Source organism: Mus caroli, unplaced genomic scaffold, assembly GCF_978045245.1.
Source record: "Mus caroli unplaced genomic scaffold, Mus_caroli_1 scaffold_14, whole genome shotgun sequence".
Classification (NCBI taxonomy): domain Eukaryota; kingdom Metazoa; phylum Chordata; class Mammalia; order Rodentia; family Muridae; genus Mus; species Mus caroli.
In genome coordinates, this window is record NW_028227269.1 from 68519235 (window position 1) to 68533919 (window position 14685).

At 47.0% G+C, this 14685-nt stretch overlaps 1 protein-coding gene across 17 annotated transcripts in view; it reads right to left on the reverse strand.

Annotated features, from left to right (window-relative positions):
- Positions 1 to 14685, reverse strand: part of Nin (ninein) — a 102421-nt gene that overhangs the window by 29637 nt on the left and 58099 nt on the right. For 15 of the 17 annotated variants that reach the window (XR_015045227.1, XR_015045228.1, XR_015045226.1 and 12 more), the window contains 10 exons: positions 14486 to 14626; positions 14043 to 14217; positions 10740 to 10850; positions 10263 to 10352; positions 8590 to 8728; positions 6709 to 6830; positions 4633 to 5123; positions 1627 to 3747; positions 239 to 364; positions 75 to 144 (listed from right to left, as the gene is read on the reverse strand). Coding sequence is in view for 14 of the 17 variants with exons in the window: in XM_085830408.1 (XP_085686534.1) it covers positions 75 to 144; positions 239 to 364; positions 1627 to 3747; positions 4633 to 5123; positions 6709 to 6830; positions 8590 to 8728; positions 10263 to 10352; positions 10740 to 10850; positions 14043 to 14217; positions 14486 to 14626 (3586 nt within the window). In the remaining 3 variants the exon portion in view is untranslated. The remainder of the gene's footprint in view (positions 1 to 74; positions 145 to 238; positions 365 to 1626; positions 3748 to 4632; positions 5124 to 6708; positions 6831 to 8589; positions 8729 to 10262; positions 10353 to 10739; positions 10851 to 14042; positions 14218 to 14485; positions 14627 to 14685) is intronic. The other 2 variants (XM_085830416.1, XM_085830417.1) reach the window with 1 other exon arrangement.

Below are 14685 nucleotides of genomic sequence, written 5' to 3' on the forward strand. Positions count from 1 at the left end.
AAATTTCAAATTAAAAAAAGGAAAAAGAAAATTTCAGAGTCAAGAATCACTGGGGAATTTGAAGTGTTTCTTACCTGTTTCTTTAATTTTTCAACCATCGTCTGAATTGAAGCTTTTTCCTGCTCTATGGTTTCTATTTTCTGCCTAAAGGAGCAAAGAAGACACAAGTCAGGAGTGAAGCTTTTAAACTTGAAGTTAAACAGTTCCTAGTCCTTGTAAAATTTAAACCATGTCTTACCACAATTCTTCCTGAGAGCCGTTTAATTCCTCCAATTTCAGGTTAGAGATGCTATCTTCTTCATTTAAACTAGTAATTTCATTTCTCAAAATAGAATTTTCCTCTTGAAGCTTTTCAGATTCATATCTGAAGTGTAGAGATTTAAAAAAGAAAAAAGTTACAACATGGCAGTCATCTGGCATCTTTGGAAAATATTTTCTAGTAACTTCCAATATAGAAAGAATTTCATGCCAGTTAAAGTAGAAGTTTAAATTAGTAGTCTCTTGGTACTTGGAAGTCAAGTTGTAACATATTGAGTCACTACTTTTGGAAAACAAGAATCTCGCTAAAAGACATCAGGGAGGCGTGGTGAGAAACCCCTGAGCGTGGAGACAGGGATCAAGAGTCAAAGCCAATGCTGGGTGTTGACTTCTCAATGGCAGGCAGGCTGCTTGGAACAACTGGCCTCATTACCTCCGTCTCAAGCCCTCCCTGCTCTGAACAGACAACAGCCACATTACTTAACTTAGCTGTTGGAGATTTAGCTTAGCGCCCCCCCCCCCCCCCGGGACAATGCACTACAGCAAACAGGCGCACCAAAATACTTGGCTTGTTCTCCTTACTCTACTCTGAGGCTCTGAAGGAAAAGTAATCTGGAGAACAGGAAACTCAATATCCACAAGCGAATTCTCTTGATTTATACCACTAAGATACTTCAGGCACAATGTAATATTTTACAAATTTAAGAAAAACCCAACTTGATAGAAATGCTGAAATGCAGTCGTGTTTCACAAAGTCAGGTGTGTAGGTTTTTTTTTTTTTTTTTTTTCAAAAATAGTTCACTTTGTTTTCATCGCTCAAGAATATTTATTCCAATCTGATAACTCCTTGGTAAAATAGTACAATAAAGATGTACTGTTTCTAGGACACTGGCATATCTGTCAAGTATGGAAGGAAAAGGTGTGACCCGTTCAATAAGTTTCCTACGTTAGTATAGGAAGAGCGTATTCCAAGTGAGTTAATACTACATGAGAGGCGTTCATTCCATATAACATGCTTCGTTAAAATGAGGACAGTAGCTAACATGGAGCAACAGGGTATCTATTCATCCCAAGGACGTCAGAGCCAGAAGAGGGCCAAGGACGAACGAGACAAGTGGTTACACAGCAGACACTCGCCATTTCGCACTCCCACACTCCAGATGGACCACACTAATGTGCTATGAGGACGGGGATGCTTCCTAGACAAGGTTACTCTAGTTGTTAATACACACAGAAGCAGGAGGTGGCTAGAACACTGCTCTTCTCGAGACTAACAGGTTAGTGTCTCTAGGCACGGCAAGCAGCAGCAGTTAGATGTGATGAGGCGCTCTGCGGGCTTCCACGAGGTCTAGAAGTCACATACGTTACCTCAGGAGTTCAACCTTGTGCTGCATCTCCCCGCACGTGATCTGCAGGTCCTGCATCATTGCCTTCAGCTCCTCCTCCTTCTCCCCTTGAGAAGGGGCATCTTTTTGCCTAACTAGTGCAGTGACTCGCTCCCTCAGATTTCTAGTCAGCTCCTGTAGCTTTTGCTTCTCTAGTTCTAACTCTGCGATGGTGGCCTCCTGTTGAAGATGTTTGTCTTGTAGGCCTAGGAGAGCAGCACTTCCCTCCGGGATGACTCGGTTCTGCGCGCTAGGCTTTTCTGGATGTGTCTGAATTGCTCTGCGGAACCAGGCGATTTTGTGTGCTTTTATTCTAGCTAGGAGCTGCGTGCTTCCCTGGTCACAGCACTGGGCTTCTTGTCTACACTCTTCTATGATGTGGTGCATGCTCATGACCTTGGGTGTACACTCTTTCGGAGTCTGATGGAATTCAAGCATCTTTTCATCCGAGGCGACCTCCAGGTTTTCTGAAGGGGCTTCCCAGAGGGAGTAGCTGTCACCCTGCAGGGTGGCCCTTCCCAGCACCTTCTCCATCTTCCCTTGAAGTCTCAACACCAGAGCACTGAGTTCCTCATTTTCCACTTTGACCTCATCGTAACTCTTCTCCAGGCTGAGGAACGTCTCCATCACCTCCTCCATTTTCTTCATCTCATCCTGCAACCTGTAGACCTCCGCAGTGAGCTCTTTGTTGCTGTCCAGAGACTCCTCGTAGCGCGTCTCTACAAGTCTCAGCTCCTCCTGGAGGCAGGCGTTTTCTCGAGCGGCATCCTCGTATAATACCTTATATCTGGAAGACGCCTCCGGGAGTCTCTCCAGCATCTTCAGTTTCTTTTTCAGCACAGAGATATCGAAAAGCAGGTCCTGTTTCCTCTCGGAAGCCCGATCACAGTCTGCCCGCAAGACTGTCAGTTGCTCCCGAAGCTGGCTGATCTGACTCTTGAGGTCCCCGGACTCGGTCCTGGTGTCTTCACTATTTTCAAGCTCAGAAAAGCAGTCCAGGGAAGCTTCCGACTCCTCGGTTTTGCACTCCTGCCTCTGAACAGAGCTTGTCCTGGTACTTCCCAGGTCCCGGGCCTCGTGGTCTCCTAGGTCGCTCAAGAAGTGCTTGGTAGCTGGACCTTGTTTCATTATGGGTTCTACTTGTTCCCTGGAACTTCCAGAAATCTCAGATGTCCCCTCCTCCAAACAAGATGAGATCACCGACCCCGGCTCTAACTTCTTCAGCCTCTGCTGCAATCGGGAAATTTCAGTAGCCATCTTTGCATTTTCCTTCACTGCACGCTCGTGAGCTCTCTGCAGGCTGATGAGGACATCTCCGTTTTCTTCCAACAGCTGCTCGCCTTGCTGAAGCAGGGACATGGCTTCATCTCCTTCTGCCTCCTCCCCTGCTGTTGCCTGGCAGCCACCCTGAAGCATCAAAAGAGATGCTGCCTGCTGCATGTCCTTGACTGTATTCTGAAGCCTGCGGATTTCTGTGCTCATCTCTGCCTTCTCTTGATCTGTTCTCTCACGGCTTGCTCTGTGGGCGCTCTCCAGGGCGGCAAGCTTGCCCATCATTTCTCTCCTCTCTTGCTCATGCTCTACACGGAGCCTTTTGAGCTGCTGGCTGGCCAGCTGCTCAGAGACCCCCGTCTGGCATAGCGCCTGCCCTTGCTCCCTCAGTTCTCTCTCCTGACTTCTCTTCAGCTCAAGTATCTGGTCAGACGGGAGGCCGTGCTGGCTCTCAGATGCGTTCTGTAGGTCTTTCAGGTCTTGCAGTAGCTGCTCTCTTTCCATGCTCAGGATATTCAAACGGTCCTTGTATGTCCTCTCCAGTATCTCCTGTTCCTGCTTCATGGCCGCAGCGGTCGCCCTCTCCCTCTGGAGCACCTCCTTCAGCTGCTCCTGGGCATCTGTGCACTCTTGTGTAAGCTCATCCTTCTCAAACTCCCACTGAGACCTCTCCTCCAGGTGCTGGTCCAAGAGGTCCCTCAGCTCCTGGCGGTGGCGAACCTCGAGGCTTTGCAGAGTTTGTTCACAGTGCTCAGTGACTTTCTCACAGTCAGCCCGGCACTGGGCTTCTATCTGAGAGACTCTTCTATTACACTCTGTTTCCATTTCTTCCCTAAATGTGGTCAACAGACAGCATTACTGAGACTGCTGCCAACTCCGGAAGCAAACCCAACATTTTCCCATATAAAAAGGAGGCTGCCAGGACCGCTTCCTACAATGCTCCGGTTCCTAGGCCATTTGTGGGTTCAGGGAGAGGCTCTCTCTTCTGGAGGCTAGAAATCCAGGAAACTTATCTTTCTCTGAAGCAGGGGGAGCTTACGAAACCAAATCCTTTAATATGCTTCCTGAATGTACTTATGTGGTTTAACGATGCCTTATGCTGCCATTTCACATTAAATGACCAAAGACATAGTGACCTCACTCCTCATCTGGGAAATATTTTGAAAGAGGCACTATAGGATTTCAGCTGCACAAAACAGGCACATTAATAACTCTCTTGTGTTTTTGCTTAATTAAACAAAAGAGTTCTGTATTAAACAGGGTGGGAAACTCGAAATCTCTCAGTTATACCTGGGATTTCACACAAGGATAGTAAACACAATATGCCATTTCGTAAAGGGGAATAAATATGAGTATTCCAAATCCAGTGTATGAATGGGTTTCCTCAGAGAACATCAGACAGCATTGCAGTAGGAAGGATCTGGTCCTCATCTGAGCACAGGAAGACAGTAAGTGTCACACAGGGACAGTTCCTCTGACTGCCTCTCCTCCCTCCCTTTCCCACATACACACACACCAGAACAGTTCCAATGACCAAAGGAGACTTCCTGATGAACAAGACAAAACTGGTTGGATTAACTTTGAAAGAACCTACTCAGATTTATGGGCTGCTCTGCTCTGCTCCCCCACCCCCAATCCCCATTTTCCAGTCCTCCCTGGCTGACAGGAACTCCAGAGAAAGAATGTTCAGTTGTTCACGGTCCCCTCATTTTCTTACCTTCCCTCCTGGAGTTCCCTTCGGTGATGTTCCAAGAGCTCTTCCCTCAGCTCTTCTTTCTCTAGAGCATGCTTCTCCTCCAGGCTCAGCAGCTGCTCCTGGTAAGATTGCTCCAAGCCTCTCACCTTCTCCTCAGTCCAGGCAGCCTGGGTGAGTCCCTCTCTCTCCTGGCGAAAGCTCTCCGCTGCCTGCTGCAGCCTGGCCTTGAGCTCCCTCTCATGCTCCTGCCGCAGCTCCTCCTGGAGCTGAGCCTTTTCCTCATCGAATGCCATTTGCAGTTGTCTCTTCTCCTCCTCATGCCTGCAGTTGGCCTTGTGGTGAGCCTCCTTCAGCACGGCCGCCTGCCCTTCCAGGTCTGCAATCTCACTCTGAAGCTCGCTGACTCGCTTCTCCAAGGTGTGCACTCCCTGCTCATACTTCTGCTTCATGGCCGCCTGCTCCTGTTCAGAGGCGACCCTGGTATCATCCAGCTGTTTTTCGTAGTGGAGCACCTAGAACCGGACAGTGAAACCACGGGATGACTGGGCTCTGTGATATGGGGAAGGGGTGTAGGTGCAACGGGTGCTTGTGTCCCAAAGGACACTCTCATTTTCTCGTTCTCATTGAAAGTGCAAACTTAGTTCAAAATTACCTGAAGTAAAATACTAAGTGAAGCCAGGTCTACTTTTATTGACTTAGGTATGTGAGTGTTCATATATGTCATGTAGGGGTGTGTGTGTTTGTGTGTGTGTGTGTAGGCAAGAGGACAACCAACCACAGTGCCATTCCTGAAGCACCAACCACGTGGTTTTTTGTTTTGTTTTTTTTTTTTTTTGGTTTTTTTTTTTTTGGTTTTTCGAGACAGGGTTTCTCTGTATAGCCCTAGCTGTCCTGGAACTTACTTTGTAGACCAGGCTGGACTCGAACTCAGAAATCCACCTGCCTCTGCCTCCCGAGTGCTGGGATTAAAGGCATGCGCCACCACTTTCACTGCTAGCTCAGAACAAACCAAACAGGCTAGGCTGGCTGGCCATCGAGCTCCTGGCTATCACTGAACTAACAATTTCTTCTCCAACTTTGTGTTTCGTATGGCATTCTGCATGCCTTCCTTACAGAGTTCAAGGAACATCTGAAGACTTAAAATACATATTTTACAATCCTCAGGCTGTAGTAGGGAAGTGGGAAGGTGAAAGGGGCACACGTGGGGATCTGCTCAGTGGAGTTAGTCATAAGCCAGGAAAAGTCAAGTGAACAAGAGAAGCAGAGGCTGGGGAGTGGCACTGAGTAAAGAGGACCTGGGCTCGATTCCCTCAAATCCACATAAACTGGTCATGGTGGCTCTTACCTGTGATGTCAGTGCTGGGGGGCAGAGGATCCCTGGGCAAGCCAGTTAGCTAGACCAATGGGGGAGCCGTGTATACACACATGTAACCATGCACACACAAGTATACATACATACACATATGACCAGTACACACGTGACCATGCATACACATATGACCAAGCATACACAAAATATGTATACACACATGACCATGCATAAACAAGTATCCATACATACACATGACCATGTATACACACTTAACTAGGCATACACATGAACATGTATACACATGTAACCATGAATACACACATAAACGTGCAAACAAAATATAACCATACATACAAATCTAATCATGCATACACATGAACATGCATACACATATAACCATACATAAAAGAAAAACAAAAACATGGTGAAGGTGAGTGGAAACTACATAGTGAAGGACTGAGAGGCCAAGGATCAGAGCTTGTATCTAATCTAGGAAGCGATACTACATCAAAGAAAGGGTTTTTTTTTTTTTTCAATTGAGTTATTTTTTAACAAATTAAAAACACCATAGTTAGTGTAATATACAATATGAGGGACTAAACACACATCACGTTCTGGAGAGACTGGAGAACAGGCCTTAACTTCAGCCTGAGGAAATGGGTTCCTGGCAGCCTCTGAACTCCAGAAGAAATGCACAGGAAGTGCTGGTCTGAGAGGAGAAGGCAGCAGGTCCCCCCACGCACGCGCTGACAGGACTCAGGGTCAGACTGGGACGCAGGACTCACTTTGTCTTCCAGCTCCAGTCTCAGGTGACACAGGTCCCGGTGGTGCTGCTCCTTCATCTGCTCGATGACCAGCTCTGCCTCAATGCTCATATTCAGGGGGTTGCACTCTTCAGATCCAGGCCCTGAAAGCACACAGAACCCACCGAGCCTGCCTCAGGCCCACTCACTGGCATACTCTGGCATCTGGCAAGGGGGCATGGCTTCACTGAGGAATCCTTTTCAGCCAGGTTTCCCAGCTGTGAGGCGCTTGGGAACAATGGAACCCACCACATTCAAGCATCAGGGCAACCAGAGGAAGCAGGTAAGGAGATCCTCCTAAACGTGGGCAGCATGCCAAGCCTCAGTTGAATCCGCCATTTTGAATGATAAATGGGTGTGTGTGGAATATGTCGAACATGAGCTCTCAGCTGGAGAGATGGCTCAGTGGTTAAGAGCATCGACTGCTCTTCTGGAGGTGCTGAGTTCAAATCCCAGCAACCACATGGTGGCTGACACCCATCCCCACCCTCTTCTGGTGCATCTGAAGAACAGCTACAGTGTACTTAGATATAATAATAAATAAATCTTTAAAAAAAAGGGGGGGTTATGTGCTGAGGAAACAGCATGAGGGAGTTTGGTCAAATTAACCAACTTCTTGTCTAACTTCTTGTCTATCCAGAAAGTACCCAGTGACAAGTTCAGAGGGATGATGTAAGTGGCTAGCACCCCTACTGCTCTGTATTATGGGGCTAACTTCATGGGCCAAGATGCCAGTCCATCCCTCAATACTGTTTTAGTTGTGAATTTCCAGGTGTCTACGTTATTTTCATCCAGGCACACGGGTCAGGGGCATGGGTGCAGGCAACTGAGATGAGTCTCAATGTCGTCATAGGGTTCTCCTCTCCCACTGCCCACAATAAGTACCAAGGGAAAACTGAAATCATGAGCAGAAGTCGAAGGGCTGATCTAGCACAAGGTCAAGTATATTCCCTGCTAGGCAGAAAGCTCTTAAGGCAGTGAGACTCAAAAGAATACTTTCCTCGTCTGGAGATACACAGGCAGATGGAGAACTGTTCATAAGCAGAGTTCTAACACCCGGGACGGACAGGCCTGCCTTGGGCTTTCTCCTCACTTATTTTGGCCCCCCCATCCCCCCACCCCCTCCAAGATGGCAGAAGTTTCTTGGAACAGTCTTCAGGTGGAAGAGCTGCACCAGGTGAATCAAGGATCAGAGAGAAGGACTCAGAACTTCTGACATCTCCTCCTGGAACACCTCCTGCTGATCCCACAGTAGAGAGGGGAGGGAAGGAAAAAGCTACCTTCTTAAAGACCAAAGGGAAGGGAGATGGCACGAGGAACAGCAGAGCACCCAGGAACCTTGCTCAAATTAAAACCCAATGTACAGAGGAAAGAGGCGGGACCCAGGCAAGGAGCTGGATTGCATGGTGGCCCCCAGGCAGGCCCACCCAACAGCCTCACTCCTCCTTATCTCCCTCAAAGCCACAGGCTTGAGCTCTTAACTAACTTGCTGCTCTGACAGAGGCAAATAAGGCACTTAGCCCAGGCAGCCTATGAAAATCAGCTCCGGGCTCTGTGGTGTGTGACTGGCTATGACTCTACCAAACCATCTTCATACCAAGCGGCCATGGTGGGGGAGGGAAGAGTCAGCAATATCAGAATCACAAATACTTTTTGTAAAGAATTCAAGGACAAATGAAAAAAAAAAAAAAACAAACAAACAAAAACCCAGCCACAAGTGACGTCGCTCAATAAATGAGACTGCCAAAGTCTCTCCCTCCCTGAACTCCAGGATGCCAGTGTTCTGCAGTGCTCCACCCAGCCACTGTAGCACAAACTAGGTCAAACGCAGACGTCAAAAAGATTGTGTGCAAATGTGTTTACCTTGGTCGGGCTCAATACCACCACTGTGACCGTCGAGTTCTTCTGACAGCGAGTTCTTCAAGGGGAGTCTGAGCACCCTGCCTTGTGCCTGGTATTCTTCTAGTTCAGACTGGAGCTCATCCACTTGGTCTTGTAATAGCTGGAGTTTAAAAAAAAAACACCAGTTTTACATGCAGCACCAAGAAAGCACCAAGAAAAACAGAGCGGATAAAAGCTAAGAACAGGCTTTTGTGCTTCCAAAGGCACCAAGAAAGTAAAAAAGGATGGAAGCTGAAAAGAGAACTCGGAGGTTAAGAGCCCGTCTCGACCACACACATGATCTGAGTTTGGTTCCCAGCACCCATGTCAGGTGGATCACAATCACCCAGGACTCCCAGTCCAGGGGATCTCAGTCCTTCCCGTGGCCTCTGTGGGACTGCACTTATGTGCATAAACAACACAGACAAAGACATAAACATAATAAAAAAATCTTAAAAATTTAAAGTAAAGAGACCATGTAATTGGAGGAAAGTTTGGTTTATAAAGATTATTAGAAGTCAAATTCAAGGAATTCAACTTAAAAATGGACAAAGGCTATATCAGAAAGTTCATCAAAGAAGATATACAAACAACCAATTAGAAGCTACAGGGGGAATGATAAAATCCTATGATAGGATATGACAACAGCTGTAAATGAAGATGTGGTGGATGAGGACATGCATGTGGTAGGAAATTAACATAGAAAATAAGCTTGCAGGAGCTCTGCCAGTCCCTAGAAGTTAAACATTGGTTTAGCTTGTGGTTCAGCAGAAAGCCTCCTGGTATAAACCCCAAGAGAAATATAGTATATGCCCCCACACAAATCTGCTTAGGACCATTATTCATGATAGCCTCTAAAAACGCAAATGTCTATTAACTGATTTCAAAATACCACATATCTATACGATGGGACTTTATTCAGCCACGGGAAGGAACAGAAAACAGATACATGCAACACCATAATGAACCTGTACACCAAGTGAAAGGAGCCCTTCTCAAAAGACCAGTTGTTAGCTGAGAGAAAATAGACCAGTGGTTGCCTGTGGCTGCGTTAGGGGTAAAGAGAGAGTGGGGATGGGGGTTGGAGGAGGGGGAGACATGGGAATGGGGGTGGGGATGGGGAAAGGATGGACAGGATGAACTGGGCGGGGTGGGGGGGATGATGCCGTGATGGGGACGGGCACAATAGGAGACGCTGGCTGAAGTAGAGCAGGGTTTTCTTGGGGTGATGACATCACTCGAATTGAGTTATGGTCAGGGCTCAGCAATCAGCTAGGGAAGCTAATTTTGGGGTAAGAACATCAATACAGCCACATTAATTATTCACTCAGCAAAAAATTAGAGAGTCCTCTATGTAGTAGTAAGATAAGGTAGACCAGAATGGAATTGGCTTGATTGCTTACAGCCCAGGACACTGAGTCATATTAACAGCTAGTTTATGCATGTGCTCCATATGTCCCTGGCTTTGGTCTAAGCACTTTACCCAGGTTCTCTCAGAAGCTCTGCAGCTGCCCACTGGGTGCCTTTAAGCACTGTGCTTAAAGGAAGTTTCCTTCCATAGATTTCAGTGGCCTGATAAACCCAGACATTGCTGAGGCTGGGAGTTGAACCCAGGCCCTCTAGTGTTGCTTAGTTCTCATGAGCCGGGCACGCACCCTGCACTGTTGCTCATATTCATTTCTCATCTGCGCCAGCCTCTCCTCTTGAAGAAAGAACTCAGCACTGCTGGGATCGAGGTCACCAAACTAGAAAGGACGGGGAAAAAAAGAACAAAAAACAAAGATGTCATTATTCCCAAGGGCCCTTCTTTGACCTATCACATTCCAAAGATCCCAGCTTCTGGGGGTCATCCAAGCTCCCAAATATGACAGGAATGAGGCACTGAAGCAGAGACACCACCAATCAGAAAAGGAGGAAACCACTCAAGGACGATGTGTTCAGCTAGGGGAGGGAGCCCATCTCAGCGCCAAGCAACCCTTCCCTCTCAGCCACCATCCTCAGTCACACCATGAGAAGTTCCTCCCGGCATCCAAACAGTTCCCTAATAAAAATGTTCTTGGCATTGCTTCTGCTCTTTTGGGCGAGTGGCATCTTGGGCAGCTCACCAGGAAATCGGAAGCAGGTAGACTTACCTTTTCTGCTAACACATTTTCCAAACTGCGCTGGAGCTTCTGCGTCAGGCTCTCGTACTCCGCCAACTTCTCCGTGTTTTCCAGAAGCTCATTCTCCAGGCGATTGTTTTCCTTGAGAAAGTTGGGGAAATAAACATGGCACAAAGTCAGAAATCAGGGGACTGTCCTTGATATCACTTCATATGAAGTCTGAGACAGGGTTGGGGGTGAAGAAAGCTGGATCTACTGTGAAAACTAGAGAGAATCGAAACCAAACAATGATGAAAAGGTTAATATCTAGCTCATGATTCCAAAAGTCTGCCGTTAAAAAGAAACTATAGGGGCTGGAGAGGTGGCTCAGTGGTTAAGAGCACTGGCTGTTCTCCCAAAGGTCCTGGGTTCAATTCCCAGCACCCACATGGCAGACTACACCTGCCTGTAACTCCAGTTCCAGGGCTTCTGGCACCTACATACAGACATATGTGCAGGCAAAACACCAATGCACATAAAGGTAAATTTTTAAAAAAATTACAACCTTATAAAATTGTGATGTTCCACATCTTAGCTACTAAAAGGCCTGTGCAGATACTGAGCACTTGAAATACATCTGGAACCAACTGAGACCCACTGTCAGAGGAAAATACACGCTGGATCTCACACAGTAAGTTACAAATATAGGAGAGAGCACAGAATTATTTGTGCTTACTGGTTCCATTTAGTGGTAACAGTGCCTTGTAGACACTGAGTTAATTCATTCAAAATTAATCTTACCTTTTAATTGGATATTACTTTTTAATACCGAAATTTTACTTTGATAGCAATAAACTATTTTTTAAAAGGAAAGTACCTATATGGCTTTATTTTATTTCTACACAGCATAATAGTGGAGTATTTTAAACGGCATATTCTTCATGTATTGCTCAGTGTAAGAAATCTGGTAATAGCCAGGCAGTGGTGGCGCACGCCTTTAATCCCAGCACTCGGGAGGCAGAGGCAGGTAAATTTCTGAGTTCGAGGCCAGCCTGGTCTACAGAGTGAGTTCCAGGACAGCCAGGGCTACACAGAGAAACCCTGTCTCAAGAAAAAAAAAAAAAAAAAAAGAAAGAAAGAAAGAAGGAAAGAGAGAGAGAGAGAAGAAAGAGAAAGAGAAAGAGGAAAAAGAGAAGGAAAAAGAAAAAGAATCTGGTAATAAAGTACAAAGTACCATTTCTAGAATGAGCATGAGCTGACTCACAGGGAAAAGCCACTCTTTGCCTGATGTGACTCCCTAGGACCAAGTTGTCCTCTGATCTTCACATGCTCACACCAGCGTGTGCCCCACCAAACCAATTAATGTTAACAGAAAGGAAGGAAAGAAGGAAGGAAGGAAGGAAGGAAGGAAGGAAGGAAGGAAGGAAGGAAGGAAGGAAGGAAGGAAGGAAGGCAGGCAGGCAGGCAGGCAGGCAGGCAGGCAGGCAGGCAGGCAGGCAGCAGGCAGGCAGGCAGGCAGGCAGGCAGGCAGGCCTTGTCTAGCTATAGCAAGAGACTCAGAAGGACTACAAAAGGAGTAAATCTAAAACTGATTATAATTCATGGGCATTATAGTTTATAGTTAACTTACAATTTTGGTTTAAGGATATAGAAGTTACACATAAATGGTTCATAATTTTTATGTATAAAGTAAAATAGCAAGCCAACTGAAACTCACAAACTTTCTCCCGTTAAAAAGAAAAAGATCTTTCATAATACTCTAGAAAGATTTCACCCACATTTGTTTAAAAAAACATAGAGGCTTGCCATTTGACATATTTTCTTTCTTCTCCAGTGTTAAAGGCTGACTGGAAGAATGTTACTCTCAAAGTACATTTTGCCAAAAGCATGGCGAGCCAGTATGCCTTTATGTATTCTAGTTCACACTCTAACATAGCAATATGGAGTTGTAAAAAAATGTACTTAAACCTTCAAAAAGATACTACCTTCTCCTCCAACATCAACTCTAGGCCTTCTGTCTCTCAAAGGATACCCACACTGTCTGCCTCGCAGGGTGGGGGATACTCAGGGAGGCCCCACCCTCTCAGAGGAGAAGGGAAGGGGGATGGGGGAAGGCTGTGGGAGGGGATGACAGAGGGGAGAAGGGAGCAGGATGTAGAGTGGGTAATTAAAAAAATAAAATTAAGTTTATTAAAATAGAATCCCCACACTCACATGCTGAACCAAGAGGAGCAAGCCCTGCCTTCCAGACACCGGCTGCTGCCCTGGAGGCTAAATCAGATATCGCTACTGAACACAGGGGACAGTGTGGCACCTAGCCACCACAGTAAAGCAAGTCGAACAGGAAAGGGGGTGTAATGGGAATGGAAAGGGAAGATGGCCTGTGGTGTTGGGGACATGGCAAAGGAGTACACAGGAGGAACAGGGGGCTCACGGGAGGTGCAGTGGGAGGGGCGGGGTACCGGGAGGGGAGGGGTGGGGCACTGGAAGGAGCCGGGGTTAGAGCAGTGATTCTTAACCTGTTGGTCGTGACCCCTTTGGGAAATGAATGACCCTTTCACAGGGGCCACTGGAAAACACAGATATGTATATTATTTCAGAACACCAACATGACATAAAGAGTGGTGATGAAGACAGATGGCTAAGAATTTTAATTTCTGGGACTTTCAGCAATTGATGCTGCTGATGATTAGGAGAATCCAGGAGATGGCAGAAACTGCTGCTCACTGCCTTGGGTTTTCCTCAGTTGTTGTGTGGACCCGGGGGCACCTCATGATAGCGAACATTTTCCCTGTACCTGTTATTCTGTAGACAGCTTACTTGTACCATCTGGTATGATAGCCACACCAAGGTAACTAACAAGTAAGAGCTATTATGTGACCATCTGCGCATTGGGAAACAGGCTTGAGTAACATCATCCAGGTTTTCCTGTAGGCAGTGGTACTACGCCCAAAGGCCCAGTACTATGCTATCTGGTATGAGAGCCCAGAAAAGAGAAGGTCACCTTCTTCTACTGGGACAGAGGAGGGAAGGGAAGATCACAAGAGGAAAATCATGTTTGGTGATGTCCGGAGAATAAGAATGGGAGGCAGATAGGAAGGGGAGGGAGAGGCTGAGGCTGAGGCTGAGGAGAAGCTTAGGGGAGCAGCTCTGGAATTGAGGTTTTCTCAAAGACTGTGAAGAACAAGATATACTCATGAACACTGTCCACTCCACACCCTGAGGCCACCACTACATCCAGGCCACTGCTAGGGAGAATCCTTGGGTTTAGCCCTATCTGTGCCCTCAGGGAACGACAGTGTTATGTGCAGATACCCAGCATGGACCCAGGCCATGGAGCTACCAAGAGATTACCTTCAGGGAGAGGGCAAGGCGGTCCCGGATGAAATTCTCTTCCGTCTTGGCCTTTTGAATTTCCTGTTCCAGCTCCACCCGCTGCTTGCCCACTTGCTGCAAGATCTGTTCCCTCTCTTGGCGGAGTTCATTCTTTAAGGCTGCTATGCGATCCTTGTATTCTTCATCCAGTTTCCTGTGAGAAAAAACAACAGGAAAATCAATAGGTGGTCTGTGGATCCCTTGGAGGACAGTATATGGATGTTCCAAAACAGGAGACACACACATAGAGAAAATGCCTAATGTGTCCTTCCTTCCCGGTGGCTGGGCTGCAGCTAGACCTCTGCTGTCAGCTCTGGTCTCACCCTGCCAGGAGCAGGGGCCAGGAGAATGGGGCTAGAGAGGAGAAGTAGGGGGTTGGGAGGGATGGGGGAGGACGCTGAACCTCAGCCCTCTGGCCACACCTGAGGTTGTATTCATTCCTCCGCTCAATGGCTGCGTGGTGATCGTCCACCTCGGAAGCCATGAGAGACTTCAGCTTTTCTGCTTTGTCCAGGTCCGACCGTAGCTTCTCCTTTTCTCTGACTACTTGGTCAACTCGTTCTCTAGAATTAGAAATAAAGTGAGTTAGTAGGAAGCCGTTTCCAAGCAACCAGGAGATCCA